Source organism: Zootoca vivipara, chromosome 11 (assembly GCF_963506605.1).
Source record: "Zootoca vivipara chromosome 11, rZooViv1.1, whole genome shotgun sequence".
NCBI lineage: Eukaryota > Metazoa > Chordata > Lepidosauria > Squamata > Lacertidae > Zootoca > Zootoca vivipara.
In genome coordinates, this window is record NC_083286.1 from 36835985 (window position 1) to 36848639 (window position 12655).

General features: G+C 43.8%; 1 protein-coding gene across 2 annotated transcripts in view; it reads right to left on the reverse strand.

The window, feature by feature from the left end:
• MTX3 (metaxin 3) overlaps positions 1-7573 on the reverse strand; it is a 41100-nt gene extending 33527 nt beyond the window's left edge. For both annotated transcript variants that reach the window (XM_035099951.2, XM_060280250.1), the window contains exons 1-5: positions 7465-7573; positions 6318-6387; positions 5198-5274; positions 3675-3767; positions 836-1018 (exon numbers count right to left, since the gene is read on the reverse strand). In XM_035099951.2, the coding sequence (XP_034955842.2) occupies positions 836-1018; positions 3675-3767; positions 5198-5274; positions 6318-6387; positions 7465-7545 (504 nt within the window). In that variant the 5' untranslated portion in view covers positions 7546-7573. The remainder of the gene's footprint in view (positions 1-835; positions 1019-3674; positions 3768-5197; positions 5275-6317; positions 6388-7464) is intronic.
• Positions 7574-12655: the final 5082 nt, after the last annotated feature.

The following is a 12655-nucleotide window of genomic DNA, read 5'->3' on the forward strand; positions in this document are numbered from 1 at the left end:
AAATAAAATGTAGTGGCTACAACCCAATATTTGAGAAATTGTTATGTGTCCTTCGGCACACATATACCGTACATAACCTGCCTGTGGCTACTCCTTTGTATGCTGGCTTATTCTTTTACTTGTTTGCAAGAGTGTCTCCCTCCAACCACCAGCATATTCCCTTTGTGACCACATTATTCCTGTACCCTGTTGGAATATGAGGGCCTTATGTTTGCTATCCATGCCTTGATCATTTTGTGGATTAGTTACTGCAATCTGCAATATGTGAGCTTGTCTTTGAAAACTGTTCAAAAGCTTCACCTAGTAACAAAATGCCTTTATTTATTTATTATGCCACCCTTCATTGGTTAAGATCCCAGAGTACAGTTAAAACAATGTATTCAATTTTTTAAAAACTTCATTATAACATTAAACTAATATTCAATCTATCAGAGCACTACAGCAGAATAGAGCAGAATCAGTCCACCTGGCATAAAACACACCAGTCCCTCCCCAAGACATGAGTGAAGAGATGTCAGGCAGAAAAAACACTAGTTCTTTCCATCTGCATGGGTTGACAAATTTGTTAACCAGAACAATAACATCAGGCATGGGAAATTTCAAGTGGCTGCTAAAATGAAGTAGAATCAGGATAGCCCTCTCCCAAAACTTCTTTTGAATCACTGGTTGATTAAGGTAGTTGTTGGACCAGTAAACTTCACTTATCCTTCCGACATTATCTTGAAGAAATCTATTGTCTCATAAAGCATTAAAACAAGCACCATCACATTTAGCATCCAATTCTAGTACATCTGCATTGATTATAGGCCTAAATTACTCATAAAGCAAAATATACCTGTGCTTCCACTTCAGTAAGACTGTAGAGAGGAGGCCCTCCCTTTGTCAGCAAGATCCTATTAAGTGCTTCCCCAGACATCTTTCTAGGCAGATACCAACTCAATGGAAATGGAATCCTTGAAGCAAACCATGGTTTTGTCACATTGTAGTAATTATCAGCTTCAACCCAGAAAGTGTGCAGCTATATCATGATGACAAAGAATGTTAACATTCGATAATGAACATCCGCCTCCGTGTTACTAAAAAAACCAAACCTGTTTTTGTTTACCAATAGATTCTGGGGCATCTAATAAGCCTGTCTCAGTGTTCAAGAACCAAGTTATTTTCTCAGCAGAGTGGACATAAAGTTAAGACATTAGACTATTACAGATATGCAAACACGTTTCCCCTGTTTAGGGAAGTTTTTAATGTGTGACATTTTAATGTATTTTAATCTTTGTTGGAAGCCGCCGAGATTGGCTGGGGAAACCCAGCCGGATGGGCAGGGTACAAACAATAAATTATTATTATTAATAATAAATACAAATAGGACAGATCTCGATAAGGGTGCACGTCTCTACACTTTTACATGGAAATAAATCCCAATGAACTCAATGGGGCCTTCTTCTGAGTAGACATGAACACTGAACAGGACTGCACTATACAGGTAATTAGAAAAGTCAAAATGTACCAAACATATTATATTACTGGCCTAGTCCTTACAAATAGCAGATTGAAAACTTCACATTATGGGTAAGTAAAGGTCTAAGAAAGTCTGTGTCAGGGCATTGCCTAGCAAGACCTTGAGGGTAGAGAGGGAGGAGGAGGCTGGGAGAAGAAGGACAGGAAATAGCAGTAGAAGAGGAGGGGGTGGCAGGAAGCAGCCAGGGAGTGAAAGGGCTTGAGGATGCTGAGCAGGAGCCTCAGCATCGCTCCATCAGCTCAGGAACAGAGGGGGAGATTACGCAGGTCCCCTTAGCAAGGGAGAGGCGGGAGTGGAAACGTAAAACACAGAGGTGGAGATTAGGGCTGCCTAAGCTTTTATGTTGGAGGAAAAGCCGCCAAAAGTTACTTCCTGGATCTGAGTCCGACAGTAAAGGTAAAGGGACCCTTGAACATTAGGTCCAGTTGTGACCGACTCTGGGGTTGCGGCGTTATTGGCCAAGAGAGCCGGCGTACAGCTTCCAGGTCATGTGGCCAGCATGACAAAGCCACTTCTGGCGAACCAGAGCAGCACACGGAAACGCTGTTTACCTTCCCACTGTAGTGGTACCTATTTATCTACTTGCACTTTTGATGTGCTTTCGAACTGCTAGGTTGGCAGGAGCTGGGACCGAGCAACGGGAGCTCAGCCCGTCACGGGGATTCGAACTGCCAACCTTCTGATCGGCAAGCCCTAGGCTCTGTGGTTTAACCCACAGCGCCGCCCGCGTCCTACAGTACAGTCCGACAGTACAGATGGCTGAATTATGTCTGCTGCTTTTTACATATGTAAATAAAGACTGAAATACATTAGTACCTTGACTTACGAAGACGATCTGTTCTGTGGCCGTCTTCGTAAGTCGAGGTTTTCGGATGTCGAAGTGCGCGGTCTGCGCATGCGCAAAGCACGATTTTGCACTTCTGCGCATGTGCCAACCACACACACCGCTCTGCGCAGGTGCAGAACGCGCGAGCCAGGTGCACGCGGCGAAAAGACTTCCGGGGTTGTCGACTTCGGAAGTCGAAACCTTTGGAAGTCGAAGCATTCGGATGTCGAGGTATGACTGTATGTATAGCTTTGAGTGATCAGCACAATTTCTTGCGGAGAGCACCCCCACTACTCTTACAGTATCTAGTGTATCTAGTGCAAAATCTACCCAGAAAACATTTGGTAGTGAGCTATTGTAAATTGCATCTGCTCGATTAGTTTAACTTTGTTTTTAGGTTATTATGCTTTTTATATGAGCAATAGAAGCTTATCACATACAACTTTCATTAAAATAATAATAATAATAATAATAATAATAATAATAATAATAATAATAATAATTTATTATTTATACTCCGTCCATATGGCCGGGTTCCCCCAGCCACTCTGGGCGGCTTCCAACAAAATATTAAAATACAGCAATCCATAAAACATTAAAAGCTTCCCTAAACAGGGCTGCCTTGAGATGCCTTCTAAAGGTCTGGTAATTGTTATTCTCTTTGACCTCTGGTGGGAGGGCATTCCACAGGGTGGGTGCCACTACCGAGAAGGCCCTCTGCCTGGTTCACTGTAACTTGGCTTCTCGTAGCGAGGGAACCGCCAGAAGGCCCTCGGCGCTAGACCTCAGTGTCTGGGCAGAACGATGGGGGTGGAGACGCTCCTTCAGGTATACTGGACCAAGGCTAGAACTCATCTTATCTATTTCTAGTTTGCTTTGTGGAAAGAAATTTCTGCATAGGAGAAAATTTAGTTATGTAAGTCTTCATCACCATGTCTACTATTTGTGAGAACAAAGCCACAGAGCAGGGGTGGGGAATCTGTGGCTTCCTGATGATGTTGAACTCCAACTCCTCTCAGTCCCAGCCAGCATAGCCAATAATCAGGGATGATGGGACTGGGAGTCCAACAATGTCTGGAAGGCCCACACAGCTGCCCAAACTCTTGCCTTCAGTTTACTGAACTAACCCTATTGTCACTAAGCTCTTTAATATGAATGCTGATTTTAAAGAGATCTGATTTTAGTGGTGATTACTGACTCCTAAGACATCTCATGGGGACACACAAGAAGTTCAAGACACATTAATTTCAATGAGCTGAATAAGCATGTTATTGACTTTTGGTGGGTGGCAGTGCAAAACTTGGGTCACAAACAATAACTGTATCTTACCACAGCAGGAAGTAATTTTTCTTCGAGTAGTGCAATGTAAGCCAGTGTATCTGCTCCTTCTTTTGTAGACAGCTCATAATCAGCATTATATTTCTGCCAGTGAAAAAGGCAATACATTAATGCAGCAAGCAGTCTTATGAAACTTTCCAAAGAGAAAATAAACCCAACAATTGAAGGTTCCTGCAAAAAGTGAATTATATATTCAGTTTCAAAAAACAGAAAAGCAATAAATACAGTAATAAAATTAAATTATTAACTTTTCCTCCAGGTTGATGGTTTCAGTGTTTAACAATACTGTTGACTGCTGAAGTTACAGAGGCACTTAATTCTAAAATCAATTTAATGGGGCTATTTTAACAAAATCAACTTGCACTTTGGTTAAGGTGTGCATGCCCTTTCTATTTATACTACTTTTAGTCATGGTGAATCCTGAAAAATGGAGTTTAAAAATGCATCTCTATTCTCCTAAAAGATAAAATTTACTTGTGCTCCTGTTTGGCCCTTTAGTGTAGAAACAGAATCTGAAAGAGTTGGGAATTTATGAGCTACAATCCTGATCTCCTAGTGAATATATAGACAAGAGATCTTGTTGAATGGCTCTCTATAGGATCCAAGGAGAACCTTTTCCTCCCTGTCCCTGATTTTGGAGCATCAGTCAAGTTGCAGCAATGCCTGAAAGCTCTATCATGTTACACAGAAGCCTTTCTGTACATTGCATAGGGCACTCCACAGGACAATCCAGCAGTTTCTCTCCGATCTTGCCTATGCAGAAGCTGAATTTTTGACATATTCAGGGCTAAAGGACAAGTTTCCTGTGGGATTGTTTCGTAAACAGCATTAGCTTCTGCCTGGCTATGATAGAGAGCACAGGCACTGCTGTGGCTTGTGTGGCACAACAAAACAGCTGTTCTGCTTGGCTGAACAGGTTTACAGGTTGATTTTGATGCACTCATATATGCTAGAAGAGAATGATTGCATTGTGTTTTATTTATTATTTTATTTCACACTATTTATAAACTGCTTGATTGTAAAAATAAAAAACCCTCAAAGAGTTCAAGTAGTATTGAGTCTGGCTGGCGGAGTCCTATTGACTGGTAGACTATAGATTTCTTGGGACATATTTTGTTTGTTCTCATACCTTAACAAGAGAGGGAGAGGTGGCAGTCAAACCCTAGCAAAGGTGTCATCTCTCCAGAATGTTCCTTAGCCTTTGGAAACAGTTTTAAGAATTCTGCCTCAATATCCTGATTTTTCAGCTGTCATTTCCTTGATTTTCCAGTCTTCAGTGAAACTTCCAGGCTAGCCAGCAACTGAATTTCTAATGTTAAAATTAAGGAAGGGGGGGAAATTCCTTAATCAAGTGAAAGACACATTTTAGTCCCTTTTTGTAAACAAAGAAGCAAACAAAAGCACAAGTAATTTACCCTCAAATCTCACAAAGCTCTTGAAAAGAAAGTTAAGAGATTTGCTAATCTTTAAAGATTTAATTTACCAGATATGAGATACTATTTATGGAAACTCACCTGCTTTCTGAAGAAGTTTAGTATTTTTGCTGGCTGAGAAATAACGGTGTCATCCGATATCAGTAATGGTACACTCCCTAAAAATACATGATCAGTCAAGATAATGCAATCAAAACAACACTATTAATTGTTCAGGTAGGTAGCCGTGTTGGTCTGACCCAGTCGATATAAATAAATAAATAAAATAATTGTCCAGTAGCACCTTAGAGACCAACTAAGTTTGTTCTGAGTATAAGCTTTTTGTGTGTATGCACACAGGTATCTGAAGAAGTGTGCATACACACGAAAGCTTATACCCAGAACAAACTTAGTTGGTCTCTAAGGTGCTACTGGACAATTATTTTATTTAAACCCTATTAATGCTAACATAGCAGGTGTTTAAATTTGCTCATGTAAGAATTCTGATCAGCTCAATACCAAGGATTGGTGCCTGCACCACTGCAAGGCAATAGCATCCTATTTTGCGTAGAAGCTTTCACTTTTTCCACCCATCTTTTTTAATTGCCTTATTTTGTAGCTTCAACATAAGAAGACTAGGGTGATCTTTCATCCTGCTGACATAGATCAGATGATGCTAAGCACTGTTACTTCATCATCCAGGATCATTCCGCTACACCAACATTTGATTCATAAAAGGCCTTTCATAGTGCAGTTCCCCTGCATAAGTTGTTCCCCTGTTCAAACATCCTAGGTCTTTCACTGCACTAGTGGCAACACATACCTTGGAATGTAATGCTCACACTGAACTGACTTTCATATGATATGATCCACTCTTGGCTTTGCACAATGGAAAGTATGACTGGGTTTTAAGCCAGGGCTGAGGATCTTCCTGTTTGTACATAGTTATGTATGTATGTAACCCAGAATTGCTATGCAGGGAGGTAGGGCTGCTGCATATCCAGATAGTGTGACAGCGGGGCAGGGTTGGATTGGGCACATGGGCAGGAGCACTGGACTGGAACTGTCAGTGTGCCAACACCACCCTGGTCACTGCCCCTTGTCTGTGAAGCCAGATCTGTGGCACCACCCTTTCCCAGTGGCTGCTTCTGATGTAACTACTGCTTAAGATGAGACCTAAAATGCAAATAATGTATATACACATAAAAAGTTAAAGCAATACCTCTTGGTGCTCTCCACAAATGATCTATAACATTCACTTTCAATGGTGCACCACAAAACCTGGCATAAGCCTGCAATGAAAGTTACAAAATAATTAAACTCAATGTTTTATTCTTCAGAATTTTGGCAACCTAAATGTTAGGTAAAAAAAACTACTTATTTGATTTATAACCTGACTCATCTCAAAAGCTCAGGGTGCACAGTCATATTATGCCACTGCCACAATCAACATTAAATGCAACAGTCAACTGTCACAATTAATGGACAATTTACTATGGACTTCAATGGGATGTCAGTTGGCTATGGGGCCAAGAGGAGCTAAGACAGTGCTGGAAAAAAATTGTGGCTCTTCTGGGGTTGTTAGATTTCAACTTACGTTATCTATGATGAATAGGCTATTTTAGCTGGGGCTGATGGGAATTGGAATCCAACATCTTGAAGGTCACAGTTTTTTCAGCATGAACTATGGGAAAGTATTACTAGTTTTAAAATACACTGACCTAGTTCCACCCAAGGAAATCCTTTCCACCCCCACAGCTCATGAGTATGTAAGGTACATGCAGCTCGATTGCACATTGTAGTGTGTCCTACTTTCAAATTCCAGAGACAGCTGCATTACAGCACAATCCTATGCATTTTCACTCAGAAGCTAAGCCTCACTCTGTCCAATGGGGTGACTCACGGGTAAATGTGCAACATTGCTGCAGCCACAGTTTGCTACTGCAAGCACATACACCTCTAGGATTAATTTATTTACTGTGGCATTAACTCTCGCGTACTAGCACCCACTCCATATCGGATCCATCCCATGAAGTGGGCTCTCTGATCCACAACATTTCGTACCACAGTTAAGTGCCGGATATTGCTTATTTCCAGAATGTTTACACCACTTTTGAAGGGCTCTTTAAAAAGCGGGATGGAGACTCCTTTATATATTAAAATAAAAATACATAAATATATATATGTAGGTTCCCCCTTCAACACTGGAAATGTTTGAGGCTTTCCTCCCCAGGTGCAATCCATTGTGGCGGCTTCCCAAGCCAAATCTCCCGAAGCCGCCGGCTCCTCACAAGCATCTCTCCATCTCCCCCTCACGCCCGTATCTGGGCCTTCGGCCGCCCGCGCAAACCCGTCAACCCCGCCGTTACCATGACAACGAGGCACTCCGCGTGCACGGACGGCAACCCCCAATCACCGCCCCAGCAGCTCAGCTCCATGGCGGGCGCCATATTGGACGCGGCAAACCCTTTGCCCTCGCGAAGCTCCGCCCACGGCCCCGCCCTTCCTCTACTCGCGGAGTTGTCAGCCCTTCGGCATGGGCGGGGCGAAGAAGAGGAATGCGCCGCCCTTTTAACGTTTTCTACGTGTTCCAGCGGCTGCACCGAGCGCCTCTCGCTGACTGCGCGGCCTCAGGGCTAGAGCAGCGGCGCACATACCCCTCCCTACAACGGCCTCGATATACTTCCTTGTGGTGGTTGTGGGGCAAAGGCTGGAGAGTGGAGCTACAGTACTCATCTTTATTTATAATTTATCAGGGCAAAGCATTGGCGTTGAAAAACGAAGGTTTGGTAGTGCAAAACAAAAACCAGAAGAAGCCCACCTCTTGCATCCATGAACTTCCTAGCTGTTGTTTGGCCAAAGGGTCAGTTTCAGATTAAATAATTTTTTTAAAATCTTCCTTCTTGCTTGCTCCATTAATGGATTCTCACGTTGCCTTACAAATCCGTGGCAAGCAGAAAAATGCAGCATAATCCCAGCAAAGGCAAATTTGGAATCCTAACCTTGTTTATTCAAAAGTAAATCTTGATCTCAGCAGAGTTATGCAAAATTGTTATGCAACCTACACCTGACGTTATTTTTAAAAAATGCACATTTCAACTATTAAGGAACCGTGGTCTCTTGTGTCTTGTCTACAGTCTACCCTACTAAAGTGGAGAATAGCAGTCAGGGCCTATGCCCCTTTACTTTGGAGTAAGACCCACGGAGTTCAGTAGGGCTTCTGAATAGGGTACTGTACATAGGATTGTGGCTTTCATCGCAACTAAGTATTTATGCTATGTGACACAGTTACTGAGAGCACCTGAGATGTGCCATGGTTTAGGGTTGCCTCCTACCCTGTATAATACAGGATTGCCCTGTATTTTAATGTAAAGTGCTATGTCCTGTATATTGATACCAGTAGTTTTGTCCTGTATTTCAGGTCTCTCTCTGCCAAGTTAGGGACCCTCTCCAAATGCATGTACTGTACTGTAAATGTATTTAAGTTCTAGGTAGCCAAGAACAGACAGATATTTTTATTTTTTATTTATTGAATTTATATACCGCCCTATACCTGGAGGTCTCAGGGCGGTTGCCCCTGAGATTTACAAATTCATGTGTGTGCGTGTGACAAATTTAAGAGGGGGCTCCTGATAGGCTGCAGTAGACTGTAATGGATTGTTTTGAAGTCACTTCAGCACCAGATAAAAAAAATCCTCCATCCTACCCTGTCCTGTATTTTTCCAAAACAAAGGTGGCAACCCTACATGGTTTCTATGTTAAAATACACACCTGTGCCATTCTAAAATTTCCCCAATTTCAGCTCCCTGTAGTTTGCTAAAAAAAGAAGCATTTTAAGTGTTCATGCACCATTCCCACCTGCTGCCAGGCGCATGTATTTTGTCCCTGTATTTTGTGGTATTCATGTCTGATACAACCTCATTTGTAAAGTACTTTCACACATCCCAGAATTAGCTCAATTGGGCTACTATAGAAACAGCAATGCACTCATCTTGAAAGCACTTTACTGGATAGGCATTCTGAGATAACGGGTGGTGTGAACTTTATTTACATGTTATTAAAGCTGCGAGGCTTTTAATTTCATTCAAGTCTCATTATTTAATCTTTAAGAATCTAATGTTCAAAAAAGTTTTGGAAACCTTTTTGATGCACTTTGTAAGCAGATGCAAAGTTCTTTGCTGCACAACTAATTTTCAAGTTGTCTTTGTTTTCACAACAGGTAGTTCACTCAGAATGAAAACTACCGTGTTTCCCCTATTTTAAGGCGTAGTCATTTTATAAGACGTAGCAGGATTTTTACACTTTTGCGGAATTAAGCCATACCCCGAAAATAAGCCATACCCCGAGCCACCTGGAACTGGTTGCTGCTGTTGCTGCTGCTGAAGCGCCGTGCAGCTCTCTATCCGTCCTCGCCCTCAACTGCTAATTTCTCACACGGGCGGGGGGGGGGGGGGAGAAGCAGGAGGAGGCACAAGCACCGCGCGCTCGGCCCTCTTTCGGCGTCGCCAGGCGAGCCGCGCTGGGAGCCTCCCCACTCGGTGACGGGAAACCCCTCGGTGACGGGAAACCCCTCGGTGACGGGAGCCCTGCTGGCCCCTTCCGCGCTGCCGGAATGTTGTGGGGCCGCATGGCCCGAAGCAGAGCAGCAGCGGGTGACAAGCGGCGGCAGGAGCCGCGCCGCCGAAACGTTCTGGGGCCGCATGGCCCAAGGCAGAGCGGCGGCGGGTGACAGGCGGCGGCAGGAGCCGCGCCGCCGAAACGTTCTGGGGCCGCATGGCCCAAGGCAGAGCAGCGGCCGGAGGTGACTGACGGCGGCGGGAGCCCTGCTGGCCCCTTCCGCGCCGCCAGAACATTGTGGGCTGCATGGTCCACGGCAGAGCGGCGGCCGGCAGAGCGGCGGCATGGTCCACGGCAGAGCGGCGGCCGGGTCCGCTGGCCCTTCCGCGCCGCTGGGGCGACTGACGGCAGCGGGAGCCGCGCTGCCGGAACGTTGTGGGCTGCATGGCCCAAGGCAGAGGGGCGGCGGGGCGACTGACGGTGGCGGGAGCCCTGCTGGCCCCTTCCGCCTTCCGTGAGCAACAAAAAGAAAGCGAGCCAGCCAGCCAAGAGCTTGCGTTCGCTCCTCCAGACCACTCCGCCGAGAGCCTCCGGCCTCTCGAGCGGCGATGCTCGGGCGCCCAAATGGGAAGAAAGACCCCCCTCACCAGATTCTGAGCGCTCCCTGCTCCCCGACGGATCGGGCAAAACCTGGCGCGCAGCGCAAGCGCGGGACGGAAGGCGCGATCCAGCCATTTAAAGCTGTGGCCGCTGCTGCTTTTTAGCCCCCTCCAGCTGTTTGCCAGTTTTCTGCGTCTTTTTTGTGGTGTGTGAGGAGCGCTGCCATAAGGCTGCGCTCCGGCCACCTTTTTAACCTCCCCCCCCCAGTTGTTTGGTAGCTTTTGTGGCGCATGAGGAGTGCTGCCATTGGGACGCGCTCCGAACTTTTTTCTACCCCACCCCCCCAGCGGTCTGGCCGGCTTCTCCTGCCTTCGCAGAGTGCTGCCAGCCCAGCAGCAGCAACGCCGGTCGCGGCAGGAGGAGGCAGGAACCATACTAAGACACCCCCCGAAAATAAGCCATAGGCTTATTTTCTTGAGTAAAAAAATTATAAGACGGTGTCTTAAAATGTGGGAAACACGGTATTTTTAAGAGAGAATATTTGGACAAATTAATGTTTATTGCACCTGGAGGCAGAAGGAAAAGTATTTCAGAAGCACAAATATTCCTTGTACCATATTGTATTGAGTCAGTGTTACCAACAGTTAAGGATTTTTATGGAGAGTTTATAGACTTTACAGAGAGACTTGAAATATTTTGTGGTTTCAGTAAAACCCCTTTTCCTGGAGTCAGAGATTTAGTAAGATTTATTTTTCACCTAAACCCTTGCCCACCATGGATATAGAAACTTCAGGGCTTCAGAAGTGAGACAACCAAAGAACACCCAAAAATATCCAGCTGTTTTTCACATTTCTGTTGAATTAAATAAACACATGCTTGACAATTACAAGCTAAGCTTTGCATGTATCTTTGTGGATTGTTTCCAAACACAGAACTTCATATACATGTCAGAAAAAGTAACAAAAGCAACCTAAAAGACTATGGGGATTAAAAAGCAGGGGAGTCCTGTTGATCTAGTATGTCAACACAGGAAAGCTCAACAACAATTGATGTGATGCTACAGCAATAACGGAATAAAAAATAAGACAAATTGTTAGATGGCATTGGCCACGGTACGGGCTAAAAAATGACATATAAATACAAAATGACAACACAAAATACATAATAAAACAAGAACAAAAACCAATAACCTAACTCCCACAAACATGTTTAAATGCCCAGAGAATGTTCAATGAGCCAAAGGCCTGGTTATAGAGATTATGTTCCCACAACATTGAACTTGAAGTATGTACTTTCTAGAGAGAAAGGATGAAAATTCTGGGTAACTTTCTTTGAATTTTTGCAGCATTAATTCTCATATAGGAAAAAGTAATGTAGAAAGTCCCGAATCAGTGATTTGAGTATTGCTACCTTATCTAAGCAGTAAAGAATGCCTCTGCTAAAATCATCTTTTCCAAAACTCTGCCATGTCACTTCTCTTCCTAATCCTCTCTGCATTTGGTATATTACACACCAAACTGCTACTCTGCATATGCAGACTTCTTAGTTTTTTATGCCTGCCTAAGGCTGAACTCCTATACACAGTTACCTAGGAGTAAGTCCCACTGAACTCTGTGTAGATATGTATATGGATGCTCTGTAAATTTCTGCTTTCATGTCTGCCACACTCTTGTCCTTTATATTCTGTCTCTCCAGTAAGGCTCGTCTGCTGCCTTTCTTCCAGTTCTTCCATTGTAACTATGCCTCATTTTGGTAACCAAGCCACCCTACTTTTTCAAAAAATACAATACAATAAGCCTTTGCCCTTGAAGATTTAGTCGCCCAACACTTTTCTGACACACAAGTATTAATGTTTCCTAGTGTGGTTCAATCAGAAATTTTAAAATATATTTATGAACATATTATAAGTATTAATGCTTACATCAGAAAAAATACAATGTGAATTAAGCTGTAGTTAGGCCTGCCTAAGGAGGAACTCTGTTGCTGCTAAATTCAGTGCAACAATATCTAGCACATTGTTTGCACAGTAGAAGCGATAATACTATACACTTACAGAACCAATAAATTGTAAATACAGTGGTACCTCGGTTTACAAACACAATTGGTTCCGGAAGTCTGTACTTAAGCTGAAGCGTACTTAACCTGAAGCGAACTTTCCCATTGAAAGTAATGGAAAGTGGGTTAATCCGTTCCAGACGGTCCGTGGAGTACTTAAACTGAAGCGTACTTAACCTGAAGCAAACTTTCCCATTGAAAGTGATGGAAAGTAGATTAATTCGTTCCAGACAGGTCTGCGGAGTACAGTCAAACCGAGGCGTACTTAAACCGAGATATGACTGTAGCTATCAAGAACAGTAAAGACATCCTATGTGAGTGCCTGGAGGTGGTTGGAGGGTGGATGGT